General features: G+C 32.7%; 1 protein-coding gene and 1 pseudogene across 7 annotated transcripts in view; both read left to right on the forward strand.

Moving 5' to 3' along the window:
* Positions 1–16,502, forward strand: part of PACS2 (phosphofurin acidic cluster sorting protein 2) — a 424,977-nt gene that overhangs the window by 229,809 nt on the left and 178,666 nt on the right. For 5 of the 7 annotated variants that reach the window (XM_051977991.1, XM_051977990.1, XM_051977985.1 and 2 more), the window contains exons 6-8: positions 919–992; positions 1,259–1,339; positions 12,065–12,124. In XM_051977991.1, coding sequence (XP_051833951.1) covers positions 919–992; positions 1,259–1,339; positions 12,065–12,124 — 215 coding nt within the window. The remainder of the gene's footprint in view (positions 1–918; positions 993–1,258; positions 1,340–12,064; positions 12,125–16,502) is intronic. The other 2 variants (XM_051977987.1, XM_051977988.1) reach the window with 1 other exon arrangement.
* Positions 7,312–8,985, forward strand: LOC127549723 (elongation factor 1-alpha 1-like; annotated as a pseudogene).

A 16,502-nucleotide genomic window follows, 5' to 3' on the forward strand; every position in this document is an offset into this window, starting at 1 on the left:
ATAGGTAAGACACAAGATGCAATTCAGTTATGTCATGAGTTCTGCATAACATAATTTTACCTTGTCATTTCTTTATTGAATCTCTCTTTTACTTCCTTAGATATTAGCTTCTCTTGTCTATTTGGGAGATGGGACTTTATTTAAAAAATAGAAGCACACAAAATAGGACACAAAGACATGAGGACATCCAGCTATCAAATGTGTTCTATTTATGTAAAACATTTTATCTTCCTATTTATCTTCAGAATTTTCTTTCAATTTCTTTAAGTGCTAGTTACTCTTTTTGGTAATGTTCAATATTGTCACATGTGAAAGTATTTTCTGAGTCTTTCAAAAAAGTATTATATATAGTTGAGGGATTTAACAATAATCTTTTCTTTGTTGTTGTTGTTGTTGCTGTTGTTGTTGAAAGGCAATTTGAGATTAAGTGATTTGCCCAGGGTTTACAAGCTAGGAAATGTTAAGAGTATCAAACCCAAATTTTGAACTCAGGTCCTGACTCTAGAACCACTGTGCCATCTAGCTACCCCAATAACATTTTCTTAATAAGCTTTTTGCTAACAAATTTCTTAATACCAAACCATGTATTCAAGTATATATTTTACCAGCCTCACCTTTTCTCACTTTTACATTGAATTCATCAAATATGAATACATATTCACTTGGTTTGTAGAATCTTGTCAGGATTTGTTATTGTTATAAAGTTGCCTATGCAACAAATGTTATTCAATAAAGAGCTTTTATAGCTTGTTCAATAATCTGTCTTTATATATTGGTTTGTTTTGAAGGAAAATACCAGTTTTTGTTATTTTTACAACTTTTAGGAAGTTAGCCTTAAAACCACTACTCATGTGAACAATGATGTGTCTCCCTGAAGAAAAATCTCAGATATTCATTGTTCTCATTCTTGATTCACAGATAACTATTCTGAGGAAGAATATGAGAGCTTTTCTTCAGAACAGGAAGCCAGTGATGATGCTGTCCAAGGACAGGTATTCACCCTTTGATGAGATCACATTATAGCATGGAAAAGATTTGGTATCAGAAAATTAATTGTATCCTAACAAATTATTTAATTGCAGCAAGATGTTGAAAAAGAAATAATAAAAGAATTAGAAATTTAAAACTCAAAATTTGCATTGAATTCACTCTACATATTGGCATAGATCCCAATTTCTTTTATACAATATCATTTTTATTGGTGAGAACTTTGAGTAAAACAAACATTTTTATATCATTGGCTTCTGTGTTTCTGCAGGATTTGGATGATGATGAGTATGATGTGGGGAAGCCAAAGAAACAGCGGAGATCGATAGTAAGAACGACATCCATAACCAGGGTCGGTGGAAATTAGTTTTACTAACACTGTATGTGAGGGGTTTTGCCTGGGATGTACTTGAATCTGGTGAGCTTAACAAGGCTGAATTTGGTTTTGAGAAAAAAAGAAAGTTGGGAAAGAGAAAAATCCTATCTGGCTAAATATTGAGAACAAGTTTTCATGGTAGTAAATCTAGGATTGAAAAAAAATTGTGGGCATTTGCCTGTTTGTTTTCTATATTTGAAAAATCTTAAGGCACATCCTTGTCCTGAGATAAAGTAAACCAAAAAAAAAGTTTTTAGCAAAATGAGACATTATTTTACTATCTGCCTGTGACCTAATAAAACTAGTTAATAAAGCACAATTTGGGAACCAATTTATTTTGTGGGCAGAATATTAAGTGAGAAGTTGAGATAGTCCATTTTAGTTCCAGATCTGCTATCCATTTCTCAGTGACCTTGCTGGATAAATCAGATAATCCCTTGTTTTCTCCATCTATAAAACTGTAAAAAGAAAAAAAAAATACCTGCTCTATAATCCATTGCACATACATGGTATTTGAGAAGCCATATATTCTTCAAGAGTGATTCCAGTTCCCCAGGTGCACTAATTAATTCACTTTTTTTGATACTAAAATAGGTTTGGTTGTGGGTTTTTTCCCCAAGATATCCTATTTACAATATTTAAGATATTTTGTAACAGTTGTGTCCATAAGAAAGGTACCAAATTACATTTGATTTTAATTTGTGAGTGGAGATAACAATTATTGATTATTGTTTGGCAGCTTTAGATTAAGAAAATCCTTAATATTTGAAAAAAGATAGTAGTGCTCTTAGAAAGTTCCCCTTCCAAATTCCAAAAAAAAAGCTAATGACATGTTAAGTTCATTACTGTCTCTCTCCTATCCATCCTGCCTTTTTTTTTTTTTTTAAATTCATATCTTTTGAATCTGGACTGAAACTAGTTTATAGTGTTGTTAAAGGGATAGATAATAAAGGAATATTTATATAGAGAGATCTATCTGTGAATAAACTTGTTCTTTCCTAACGTAAAGGAATAAACTGGGAAATGATAATAAAGTAGTAAAAGTTTGGTTGTGCAAGATACTTCTAATAAAAAAAAAGGGTACACTGTGATAATATTGCCTGCCTTGACAAAAGATTAAAACACAGATCAAATTCCTGTAGCTCTGCTCCCCACCATGAGAAGAATGACCATTTTAGAAAACATATTTCACTATTTCTTTCTTATATCAATATTACCTCTTCCTCCATTCTAGTATTTTAGAAAAGATTGCTCAATTTATGAAAATCCAAATCCTAATACAATTTATGGTATAAATAAGTGGTGCTCAATTTGGCATCACTTTATTTGGGGGAAATTAACTTTCTTTAAAAGTTAGTTTTCTGTTTATGAATTAACCAATCCAATCTATTTATTTAGACTAATAAATTTTAATTTCTTGATCTTTTTCATTACTCTGATGAGATATGCTATGTTAATATATTCCATTAGGATTCACTAATAACTAGCAGAAAAAATTCAGTAAAGAATTACTAGAGAATGAGTCATTTCTAAAAGTAAGAGAACATAGAAATGAACTCAAATCTTTCTTCTTTTTTCCAAAGCAATAATCAGGATAAATACCCAGAAATCCTTAACAATATTCAACTACAGTAAGTTCTTCAAAGTTTTTTATGTGCTCCTGTCTTCAATTTAGTGTTGCTGAAAGAATCCCCCATTTTTCTAGATGATGGAATTGATACAGTACAATAAATGCACACAAGCAGTTTGTAAATGGGCTTAATAAGTTATATAAAATTCAATAATAAACTAAACAAAACCTCATCTATTATTATTATTAAGTTTTCTTAAGATTGAATATCTCAAGGTATAAGTTTCAATTTCATTTTTATTTAAACATATAAAATAATAGCTTTGAGGGACTTCCAGTGACATCTAACTGAATCCCTTGCCTTTTGATACTTGGATATTTCCTATCTTTCTGATTGCTTATTTAAAAGCAAGTACAGAGTTGAATGGTGGGTAAAATCTTTAATTCATCGTTGTCACATTGGATAATGAATTACGTGGAAATCTGAGACAACCTACCTTCAATATCATATTTGACTTGTATGTTTATGTACAGTGCTAATCTTGGAAGGCAGAGAATTTCTTAAAAGCAAAAGGAATTGTATTTCTTTATTAGTTCCACTATTTAGGACATTTTTTGCTATTGCCTGATAGTTTCTTAGGGCATTGAAGTATGAAACATTAAGATTTATAAAAGAAAACTTTTGTTTGGAATTTCCAAAGAATAAAAAAAAAAAAAATCCACACGGGTAAAAGGAAACTTTGATCTTAAATAATTTAGATAAGAAATTTTACAAGTTAAATGTGGATTTGTGACAAATTACATGTAAGCTGTATATTAAATATCACAACCCCTCTGATATAAAGGGTACAAATATGGCCTATAATGTAAAGAATTACAAATATAGCCTATAGTGATAGTTTTATTTCTGCATGAGGTGAAGCTAAGAGTCAGTAATTAGGAATAAATATTCTTTCCTTTTATTGATTGATCCCAAAAATTAGCTCTTTCACTGATTAGATTTACACATTTTATCGTTATAGCTGATGGCTCCAATTGCTTTTGAAAATTCTCTTATAGTTATGGATTTTTGAGAAGTAAATTCCAATTCATAAAGATATTAGAGTATTTAATATATTTGCCACTGTTTAAGCCTTAAATGCAGCTCCAAATGTGACTGTCTTAGGCACAAGAAGAAAAAATTATGGTCTTGGGAGAAAGTTGGATTTCATCTGATTAAACGCAGTGCACCCTAAGTACCAGCAAGCATGGTAAATCTGTTTTTACACTAACATTAATTCATATGTTATTACACTTGGATTCTCAAATGTCTTGCCTAGAAAGTGTTTAAAACATAACTTTGCTATAGAATTATCAGGTTTGGGCAGAAAGTAGGCTTCTGATTTATTTCAGATTTCTTCCCTGTACTCAAAGCTGTCCTTAGGATTTGTTTCAGAGACCATTTTTCCAACATCAGTTTTTACCTAGTAATCTTCACTTGTCTTTCAAATACAATTTATTCTATTTTAAAGCAATTGCTATAATTTAAGTACACTTATTAAATACACCTATTCACCTGAAAACAAACAAAAAAAATTAGCCTCTTAAAATAAAAATACCTAACTTAAAATGAAATAGAGTCAGATCATACTAGTGACTTTTTAAAAAAATGCCAATTGCTATATTGTTGATTGTCTTAATTTAAAGAAGTCTGAATCATTTACCCTTAGAACACTTCCATTTTGTATATTCTAATACTTGTTTTAAGATGAGGAAATTTTCAAAATAATCATATTGTCTTTTATCAGAAAGGAATGTTTTCTTTAAAAGAAGCATCTAGGTAGATTTTTTTTTTGTTTAAAATATTGGTTTAATGATGAATTAGATTATAGTTTAGAAATAGTATGTCATGTTATCAGAGATAATCTCTTATCCTTAAAATTTATCTCAAACTCAAATTTTTATCTTTGAATTGAATAAAATTCCTTCAGTTTGTTTAAACATCCTAGTTGAACAGAAAATACAAATTATTTTATTTCCATTTCCTATATTTACTGTCACTAAGGTGGATATCCATCTACTTCCTAGATGAAATTATACCATATAAGGCCTATATTTAACAGCTTTGTTAGAATAATAGGGGACACATCTAAAAATAGAAACTTTCCTATTTGTTGGAGACTGGCACTAAAATTGACCAGATATCCCCCTTTTAAAAAATTCTAAATCTCTATTTTATGTACGTATGCACATATACATACATACACATTAAATTATCAAGCACTTAACTTCTAGGCACTGAGGATACAAGGATTCAAGTAGCTTTCCTTTTCTCAAAATAGACAATATGCACATATATAAACACTTAGAGAATTACATTGTAGTTTTGAGAGGCACCATACTATTAACTGAAGAGATCAGGAAAGTCACTTCAGTAGTAGTATGGAGAACAGATTTAAATGAAGAAAAACTTGAGGTAGGAGAACAATTAGGAAGTTATTGGATTAGTTTAAGCAAAAAATAAAGATCTGAACTAAAGTGATAACTCTGAGCAGTGAGGAAGAGATAATGTGTGAAAGATCAAGTGGACATATAAATGGCAATATTTGGCAATTGTTTGAATATCTAAGATGAGGAAGAGTAAAGAGTCAATGATGATGCAAACCTTGTGAAATAGATACTTCAAAAGAAGTAGGGGAAGTTTAGGAAAGGGAATGAATTGATGGTGGGTGGAGAAAGAAAGTTAATGAGTTCTGCTTTGGAACACAATGGGTTTGAGATGTCTGTGAGACACCCATTTAAAAATGTCTAATAGGCAGTTGATGTGGTAGTAATAGAACTTAATGATATGTAAGTCTTGAAAACACCATGATGATAAAACCTATTGGGAACTGTTAAAATCACCAACCTAGAAAGTGAAAGAAAAGAGTGACCAAAAAAAGAGCCTTGGGATATAACCATACTTAAAGAACTTAATATAGATGATGATCCAGTTGGTGTAAACAAAATGGATTCCACTGAGCCACCAGAAGAGATTCAAGGTAAGAGAAGAATATGGATGGAGAGTAGTGCCAACAACAACCTAAAGAAGAGAACATCCAGGAGAGTAGGGGTGGTCAGCAGAATCAAGTACCTTTCAAGAAATCAAGAAGGATGAGATTTGTGAAAATGTCATATTTAACATTCATTAGTGACTTAGAAGAGAACAATTTCAATTGAATGATAAGAAGACTGATTTTAAAGGATTGAGGAGTAAGTGAGGGGAGAGACATTTTATACAGCTTTTTCTAGGAGATTGGCTGAATAAATAAAGGAAGAGAGTTATAAGATGACAGTTTGAAGGGTTGGTAAGTTGTAGTGAAGTTTTTTTAGGATAAGTTTTTTAGGCCTTAGTTATGAGATTAGAAAAAGACCAAATAATTGGCAGAGAACAGTTTATTGAAGAAAATGGAAAATAATGGGATCAAAACTACATATATTAGGAGTTGACCTTTATAAAGAAAAGAAGACCTCATTTCCAGAGACTGGAGGAAAGGAGATTGGGTAAAATTGGCAAGAGGTTTTGAGGTATATCAAAATGGTGAACCAGAACCATATTTGTTTCCTCAGTAAAGTATGAGATCACACATCATCAGAATACTGAGAGAGGAAGGAGACTTGAGAAAATTTGGAATAGTCTTTGTGTGTGGTGTATAATATAGAGAATCAGAGAGAAATAAAAGGAGTACCATATTGCAGTGAGGGCCCAAGTGAGGTTACAAATTTGTAATGTAACCAATCAGTTCAATTGAGTGACTTCTTTCAATCTTATATAGCAACTTAAGACAGGGCTAGGAAAAAATGAGGCAATTGATTGGTGTGATCCAGAGCTAGGATTTGTCAAGACTAAGTAACAAAAAGAGGTAAGAAATTTGGGCAAAGAATTCGAGCTAGAATGTTCTGTACTGTGTCATAAATTTACAAAGTAAAATTCAGATGAGAGAAGATGAGGGATGGAAACAAAGAATGAAAGAGCAAGTAATAATAGAGCATAGGGGATATTTTAATTTCCTTCCAAGACCAGTCTGAGGGGGCAGTCAGTGCTAGAAATATATAAGCCAGGGGTATAAGATAATCTGTCATAGATGTCTTTGTATGTAAGTGTTTTTTAGAAATATGTAAAGGAAAAAATTTATTTCATTAAAGTGAAGGCACTTTATAATAATCATATTTATTCTCCTTGAAGCTGGAAGGAGTTTACATTGATTATCAATATAGAAATTAGTTATAGAATTGGCCTGTAAAATTCTCCAATCATTCAAAAATGAGCAAATCAAAAATTCAGAGCAGAAAAATAGAATTTCCTTTTTTGCAATGGGTTTGCTGCCATAACATAGGTGTTGTGAAAACCATTGCTAAACTTCCACAGAAATGGGCAAGAAAAAGACTCACATTAACATTGTCGTCATTGGATACATAGACTGTGGCAAGTCCACCACTACTGGTCACCTCATCTACAAATGTGGTGAGATTGATTAGAGAACCATTGAGAAGTGCAAGAAGGAGGCTACTGAGATGGGAAAGAATTCCTTCAAATATGCCTGGATATTGGATAAACTGAAAGCTGAATGTGAATGTGGTATCACTATTGATATCTCCCTGTGGAAATTTGATCACAGCAAATACTACATGACTATTATTGATGCTCCGGGGCACAGAGACTTTATCAAGAACATGATTACAGGCACATCTCAGGTTGACTGTACTGTCCTGATTGTTGCTGCTGGTGTTGGTGAATTTAAAGCTGCTATCTCAAAGAATGGGCAGACCTGTGAGCATGCCCTTCTGGCCTACACCTTAGGTATGAAACAACTGATTGTTGGTGTAAACAAAATGGATTCCACTGAGCCACCAGAAGAGAGTCAAGGAAATTGTTAAAGAAGTCAGTACCTATATCAAGAAAATTGGCTACAACCCTGATATGGTGGTTTTGTGCCAATTTCAGAATGAATGGTGACAACATGCTGGAGCCAAGCTCTAATATGCCTTGGTTTAAGAGATGGAAAGTCACCTGTAAGGATGAGAATACTAACGGAACTACACTGCTGGAATCTTTGGACTGTATCCTGTCACCAACTCGTCCAACTGATAAGCCCTTTTGTCTACCCCTCCAAGATGTCTACAAGATTGGTGCTATTGGTACTGTACCTGTTGGCCATGTGAAAGCTGGTGTTCTGAAACCAGGCATGGTTGTCACCTTTGTCTCAGTCAATGTTACAACTGAAATAAAGTCTGTTGAAACGCACCATGAAGCTTTGACTGAGGCTCTGCCTGGGGATAATGTTAGTTTCAATGTCAAGAACATGTCTAAGAAAGATTTCTGCTGTGGTAGTATGGCTGGTGACAGTAAGAATGACCCATCTATGGAAGCTGCTGGTTTCATTGCACAGGTCATTATCCTGAACCAGCCAAATCAGTGCCAGCTATGTACCTGTTCTGGATTATCACACTGCTCACATTGCTTGCAAGTTTGCTGAACTGAAGGAGAAGATTGATTATCGTTCTGGTAAGAAGCTGGAAGATGGCCCTAAATTCCTGAAATTTGGTGGTGCTGCCATCATTGACATGTTTTCAGGCAGGCCTGTGTGTGTGGAGAGCTTTTCTGATTATCTTCCTCTGGGTCGTTTTGCTATTTGTGATATGAGGCAGACTGTTACAGTTGGTGTCATGAAGCAGTTGACAAGAAGGTTGCTGGAGCTGATAAAGTCACAAAATCTGCCCAGAAAACTAAATGAATACCTGTCACCCCAGTCTTAATCAGTGGTGGAAGAACAGTCTCAGAACTGTCTCAATTGGCCATTTAAGTTTAATAATAAAAAACTGGTTAATGATTATAATGCATAGTAAAAGCTTCAGGAGGAAAGGAATGTTTTTGTGGACCATTTGTTTTGTGGCAATTTTAAGTTATTAATTAATTTTTAAAGTCAGTAATTTTTAAATAGAAACAACTTGACCAAAAATCTGTCACAGAATTTTGAGACCCTTAAAACAGTCTAATGCAAAAAAAAAAAATATATATATATATAGAATTTCTCAGGCCTTGTTAGTTCTTATAACATTTATGATTTTTATGTATTGTTTTGTTCTTACCATAGTTCTAGCATAACTAATAATAGGAATAATGACCAGTAAGATCACATATATTTGAGTGGTGCATTGAAACCACCACAGATATGGAATGGTTAATCCAATTGCAGTACATTTGAGCTTTTAAATACTTATTGAAAAAGAATATTGTCAAGTCATTAGGCATTTATTAAGTGCCTTCTATATGCCAAGCACTGTATTAAGCTTTGGGAATAGAAACAAAATAGAAAGAAAGTGCCTTTCCTCAAGGATCTTCCAGCCTAACGAAGAGAAACATCACTGAACCAACTACATCCATAAATTATATATGTATGTAAGATAAATTAGAGATTATTTCAGAGGGAAGGCATTGATATTAAGAAGGAGCTTAAGAAGATAAGATTTTAGTTGAGCCTTGGAGGAAGCCAAGGGAACTAGAAGATAGAAGTCAGGAAGGAGAGAATTCCAAGCATGGTGACAGTTTGAGAAACGTCAAGGCAGTGGTTCTCAAACTTTTTTTTTTTTCACTATCTTTATTCTGTTAAAAATTATTGAGGATCTCTCCAAAGAGTTTTTGTTTATCACGATTATATTTATAGACGTCTACCATATTGGAAATAAAAACTATTTTTTAATTTGTAGACCCTTTAAAAGGGCTTCAGAGATCCCTAGGATTCTCTAGACCATACTTTGAGAACCATTGCCTCAAGGAATATGGCCTGTCTTGTTTGAGCAAGGAGGCTAGGGTAATTGAATTGTAGAATATGTAAAGAGAAGTTAAATAGAAGAATGGAAAGTTTGTAAGGGTTGTAAAAGTTTTAAAGGTTTTTAAAAGCTGATCAGAGGACTTAAAATTTGATCCTGGGAGTAATTAGTGTTCTAAGGAAATAATACATTCAGACTTGCAATTTGAGAAAATCATTTTGGTAGCTACAGGAGGATGGATTGGAGTAAAGAAAATTTTGAAGTGGGGAGACCAGCTTTAACTGCAATCGATCAGACAAGAGATAATAAAATCCTCCTCTGTTGTGAAGACCATGTCAGAAGAGAGAAAGCAATATATGTCAGAGAGATTGTGAATGTAGAATTTATAGCATGTGACCATAGATTAGATGAAGAAGGGTGAGAGGTCTAGGATAATACTTAGGTTCAGAGGTTAGGTGACTAAAAGGATGATGATGCCCTCAGTCATAAAATTCAGAAGAGTAAAAAGATTTGGGAGAAAGATAAGAAATGTACTGCTGGACATTTTGATTTAAAACTTTAGATCCTCCAATTGTTGGGGAGGCATGTGAAGATGCAAGACTGAAGAGATTCAGAGAAAGTTTTAAGGCTAGATAATTTGATGTGATAGAGATGATAAATGAATCTGTAGGTAGCGATGAGTTTACTGAGTAAAACAGATTACAAGGAGAGCTCATTACAGAGCCTTGAGTACCATCCAAGAACATCCCTGACCTAGAGGATCCAGCAAAAAGACTGAGGAATAGATTGTCAAGAATCAGGTACAGGAGAACCCAGAGAAAGTAAAGCATTCATGAAAGTATATCATGAAAACCTAGAGAAAAGATAGTTCCAACGAGAAGAGGGTGATCCACAGAAGTTTCAAAGAGATTAAGAAAGATGAGGATTGAGAAAAGGCTGTTAGATTTGTAATTAAGAAATCATTTGTAACTTTGGAAAGAGCAATTTTAGTTGAATGATGATATTGAACTATGACAGTGAGGAGGGATATATAATATGATAGGGAGGAATGGATAGATTCAGTGGGAGAGTTTTTTGTTTTGTTTTGTTTTGTTTTGTTTTTAGGATAGTAGAGATGTAGATTTGTTTTAAAGGTAGCAGGCAAGCAACCAGTAAACAGAGATAGAAAATTATTGAACATTTATTAGAGATGCTGGGATGGAATGAGATCACTTTTGTAGGTAAAGGAATTTACCTTGTCAAGGGAAAGGCTCACCTCTTCATTTGAGATAAGGGAAGGAAGAAATTGTGGGGGAAGGCACCTGAATGATGGTAAAATGAGGAATTGAGAATAATTAATGGCTCACTTTCTTTGAGAATAGTAGGGACTATGACAGTTTTGAGGAGGGATAAAACGTTTTGGAAAGGCTAATGTGGTGAATGGGATTGTAAATCAAATTAGGGAGGTGTATAAGGATTATTTTGCTAGAGTTTATGTCTAATATGGTGAGATTCACTGTAGTTTTCTGTAGCTTCATTTAGTAACTCATGAATAGGAACAAAAGGAGTAGATCTTGCATTCTAACTCAAGATCATATAAAATTGTTTGTCATAAGCATATGTGAAGGGATATCTTAAGAACAGGAAGTAAAGAACAGAAGGAATTATAATCTCAAAAGATGGGAAACTATTCAAGTGATCTTCATAGTATGGAACCGGCAAAGTGAATTTTTGAATAGCTTATTAACAGTATATGTTTAGGCTTAAATGGTCACTTTATGCAAAAATACTTCGTTAATAATTGAATATTTTGACTAAAATGCTTTTGGATTTAATGTGCTAAAGTTGTACTTTGGGTAATCCTTTCAGTAAATGTTAGAATTTAATAAAAGCAGTATATAAAATAAAGTTTGGATAATACTCCCAGATATAAAACAACAAACTCTATGTGCATTCCTTCATATGAATTAATGAATATGACATTCCATATTGAGCTGTCCTGAGTTTCTTTGTTGCAGTTCTAATGATATGTTTTTCTGTTGGGATAGTGCTTCTTTTTGAGATTTCACATTTCCCAAGTCAAACTTAGGGGTTTCTCCACGGTGGGAAGCTATCCAAGTGGAATTATGTACAAATTATATACAAATTATACAAAGTAGTAAATTCTACTTTATTGCAAAGAATCTTCTGTGATCAATAAGAGAACAGACCCTATAGGATTACTTTATTGAAAAGAATCTTCTATAACAATAAGAGAACATACGCTATAGGATTACATTTATCAAACAGATCTATATTTTGTTTACCATCAGAAAGATTCTGTTTTCTGTGATTGCTGATTTTATTTTCTCCTTGGCTTACAGCAACAAAACTTCAAACAGAAGGTGGTAGCATTGTTGCGAAGGTTTAAAGTTTCTGATGAGGTATGTCAGCTGGATATTAATTTTTTTTCCTTTCATCTTAATGTTAATGTTGTATTTGAGTTCACTTAAATAAGTCATTTTTCCAAGGCCCCTACGTTTTCTTCTTTCGGCCTGTGTTCCATATCTTTCTTGACTAATATTTTTGTTAGAATGCCTTTAAATTAAACAACCAACTTAGTACAGTATTAAAAGCAGATTCTTTTCTTACATGTCATTCTTGCCTAAATATATCTTTTCCTCCTCTTCTATTCAGAAAAACATTACTTCTAATAAAAAGGGGGAGAAAAGTTAAGCAAAATTAACCAAGACATGATCTGCTTCTGGCAGTAAGCAGTATTTCTACATCCTCTACCTCAGTAGTGAAGGAGGAATGTACATTTTATTAACTCTTTTTTTCAAGGGCAAATTTACAGTGTTGTGATTCATTTTAAAGCAGTTTTTCAGAAATCCTTATTCTAGAAATAGCTTTAATAAGTAAAAAAGATTTATTTAAAAATAAAGCTTAAAATGGATTTGTAGATGGATAACATAACACTTCTGATTGATTTATTGCCTGCCAAGAATGATTAATAGCAAAAAAAAAAAAAAAAAATCCTAGGAAAAATAAAGTTCTTACTTTGATTTTCCCATAAACTAAGTTTCAACAATTGGCTAAAACAATTGGATATAAAAGTAACAGGGCAGTAGGGACACTTGTCAAGGCAAGTGTCAAGAAAATGGCTAGGAAATAAATGAAGCATGACTGGAACTGGCCTGGATGTCATGGTCCATGTGAGATGCTCACTACCCAGGAACAGGGAGGATCAATAACTGAAGGTGTTGAGATTGTCTATTATTTAAATCACAAAATCTCAATAATGGAAGGATTTCAGAAGTCTCTAGTTCAACTTCTACTGTAGCAGCAGTTTCCCTATGGACAAATCCTTCCAGTCAATGACTAAAAACATATTGCTTTTTAAGATAACCTCTTTTACTTAGAGACAGTTTTGAATTATTAGGAAGTTTTGTTTTTATACCAAAATTTCCCTCTATGCAATTTCCTCCATTATTCCTAATTCTGTCCTCTAGGGTTAAGAAAAATAAGTTTAATCCTTTTTCCATTTGACAGCTGTTTCCATACTTAAAAAAGCAGCTCTCTTCTCCTGTCTCCCTTTTCATTCAGTTTAAATATCCCCTTTTCACCGTCCTGATTGTCCCTTTCTGGGATCATTAAAATTTGCCATTGTCCCTTCCAAAATAATGTCATTTTCGCAAAGTTGAACATGGTATATATCTTCTGACCATACTCTTAACTATCATCTGTCATTTTTTAAAATTTCTGTGGTTCTCTTTATGTAGTTTAAGATTATACCTATTTTGGGGGCAGCTTGGTGGCATAGTGGATAGAGCACCAGTCCTGAAATCAGGATGATCTGAATTCAAATCTGACCTCAGACACTTAACACTTCCTAGCTGTGTGGTCCTGGGCAAGTCACTTAATCCCAATTTCATCAGGAAAAAAAAAAAAAAAGATTGTACCTACTCTTTAAGATTGCAATAAATAAGCTGTTAACATATTTAGCTCAAAATCCACTTTTAAAAAAACCCAGAATTTTATGTAGAAGGCAGTGTTTGAGCTGAGTTAAAAGAAGTAACATTGTATGTGGCAGATAAAGAGGGAATGCATTCCAGAAAGAGAATACAGTCGATGCACGGCTACAGAAACATAATGCCACATGTAGGGATAGTGAAAAGCACAGTTTGGCAATCTTATAGTACAGAAGGATATGTAATCTGTAATAAGATTTGAAATGTAGACAAAGGCCCAGCTTGTAAAGGGCTATAAAAATCTAACAGAACATTCATTTGTTATCCTAGAATTCACTGGAGTTTATTGAATGGAAAAATGATATCATTAGATTTTTGCTTAAGGAAAATCACTTTGGCAGGGTGTGTGTGTGTGTGTGTGTGTGTGTGTGTGTGTGTGTGTGTGTTTGTGATTGTGGCACATAGAGACTTGGCCAAGAAGACTAATTGGGAAGTTATTACAATATACCAAAGAACACATATCCTACTTCTGAATAACATAAAATAACAATAGAAGTCAAAATTTGTTGACTCCTTCACATTCTGGCTTTGCTTCTTATTTCTCCTAAACTTCTGTATAATCCTAAAAGTCTCAATTTTTAGTTAAGCAAGTCTTGCATTTGGTCTGGAGATTAAATGTGCTTGTTCAGGAACTTGGCATGACCAGACATCTAGACTTGGTCTAGAAAAGTTAGTTTAAGAATTTCTCTGTGTGATCTAGCAATTTTTCTTCTCAGGCTCTTCATCTGATATAAATTTTTTGAGATTCATTGTTCCTTAGAAGGTCAGATAGTTATGCAGGCTTGCCTCTAGACAAGATTGTGCTAGAACCAGCTGGAGCCATTTGTTAAATTTGAAGTTGCCAATTTGAGTTTTATACCTCAGAAATCAGCCAACCATGCAAAATCATGACAATTTTTCTGTTTTGTCAATTGTATAGTGTAAAATGATGTCGAAAATTTTATTATTGTAAAAAAATATCCTTGTCTGTCACATGCACTTTTTTTTTTTTTCAGAGAGACAATTGTTAAACATTTATCAGCAAGCTACTGCCTCTACGGAACAATCTTCCCACTGTCTTTCATCATTACTCTTTTCTTCCATTGATTTTTCATCCTCTTTTTTAAAATGCGTTTTAAAATGCTTGGGCACTTAGAATATAAGTACTTAGTTCAAGCTCAGGTATTTATGAAAAAATGGTTAATAAATAATAATCACCATTGTGATAGAAAACGGTCAGTAGGTGCCTAAGTCCAGGTTTATATTTTGTGAAAGAGCTAACTTTGTTAAGGGAAAGTATTATCAGTACCAAAACAAAGTCTTCATTAATAAACAAGGATCCAAGACAATGTCTGATCCCACTTACTACAAATGGGTTCCAGAATTTGGCAGTCTGTTTCTAACTTCATTCTCTTCCCTTTCATGAAAATTGGAAACCATTTGCTATTCTCCAGTACTTCAATACTGTCCACAGTCATTTTACCAAATTTTTATCTTCACATATTTTCATCAAGAAAAAAAGAGAAAACAAATCAATTAATTGGACATGAACTAAAAAAATTTGAATTGAGTTTTACAATGAAAACTAATAAATTAAAAACCTTCAGTTAAATATTAAAACAGAAATCTCAAAAACCAAAACAGAATTAAGAAAATTAAAGTCCTCCAAATTGTTAATAAATAAAACTAGGAGGTTTTTTTCTCTTGCAGAAAGTCACAGCAAAATAGTTAAGCCATTTGCCAATTTGATTTTTAAAATGAAATTAAAAACCCCACAAATTATTAATAACAAAAATGAAGAGAAAGCAAACAATGAAGACAAACTCAAAGAAATTATTATGAAGTTATTTGGTCCTACTACATGCTAATTAAACTCACAATCGATGAATTAGAATTAATCATAAAATGGATGAATATTTGTAAAAAAAAAGTCCCCTGAATCAGATGAATTCAAAATCAAATTCTACCATAAATTTAAAAGAATTCCAATACTGTCTGGGATCAATATCCTTGATGAATATTTAAACAATATAGCACAAATATTATGCACTATGATCAAGAATTTCACTGGGAATACAAGGCTGGTACAGTCTTAAGAAAATTGGAAACGACTATATTAATAAAAAAGAACAACAAAACAACAAAATAATAAGTACATTAGGTACAGAACAAGCTTTTTTATAAAATCCAACACTCATTCCTATGAAATAAAACACTAGAAGGCATAGCAATAGATGAAGTTTTCTTTAAAATAATAAGTAATGGCTATATAAAACCAAGAGCCAGCATTCTCTATAAGAGAATAAACTAAAGACCTATCCACTTAGATCAGGGATAAAGCAGGAATGTCCATTATCACCATTGCTATTCAGCATTGTACTAAAGATTCAGCTATAAGACAAGAAAAGTAAGTTGAGGGAATAAGCAAAGGCAAAGAGGAAACAAGATTATCAATTTTTGTATGTGATATGGTATGTTTGGAGAGTATTGTAGGATCAAATAAAAATAATTAACAATCAGGGTGGTAGGATATAAAATAAATTTGCAAATAATCAGAATTTTTTGACATTAACCAACAAAATCTAGCAAGAAGTAATAAAAATAGAAATTCCATTTAAAATATTTGGAAATCTATAAAATAAAAATATTTGGGAGTCTTTTTGACAAGATGTTTATAGGAATTATATGAATACTCTTATACACTCTTAAAACAAGGACAAATTTAAATAATTAGAATTGTTTATGGCTAGGTACAAATCAGTTTGATAAAAATGATAATAATAGCTAAATTAATTTTCTCTATTCAGTGCTA

This window comes from Antechinus flavipes, chromosome 2 (assembly GCF_016432865.1).
Source record: "Antechinus flavipes isolate AdamAnt ecotype Samford, QLD, Australia chromosome 2, AdamAnt_v2, whole genome shotgun sequence".
NCBI lineage: Eukaryota > Metazoa > Chordata > Mammalia > Dasyuromorphia > Dasyuridae > Antechinus > Antechinus flavipes.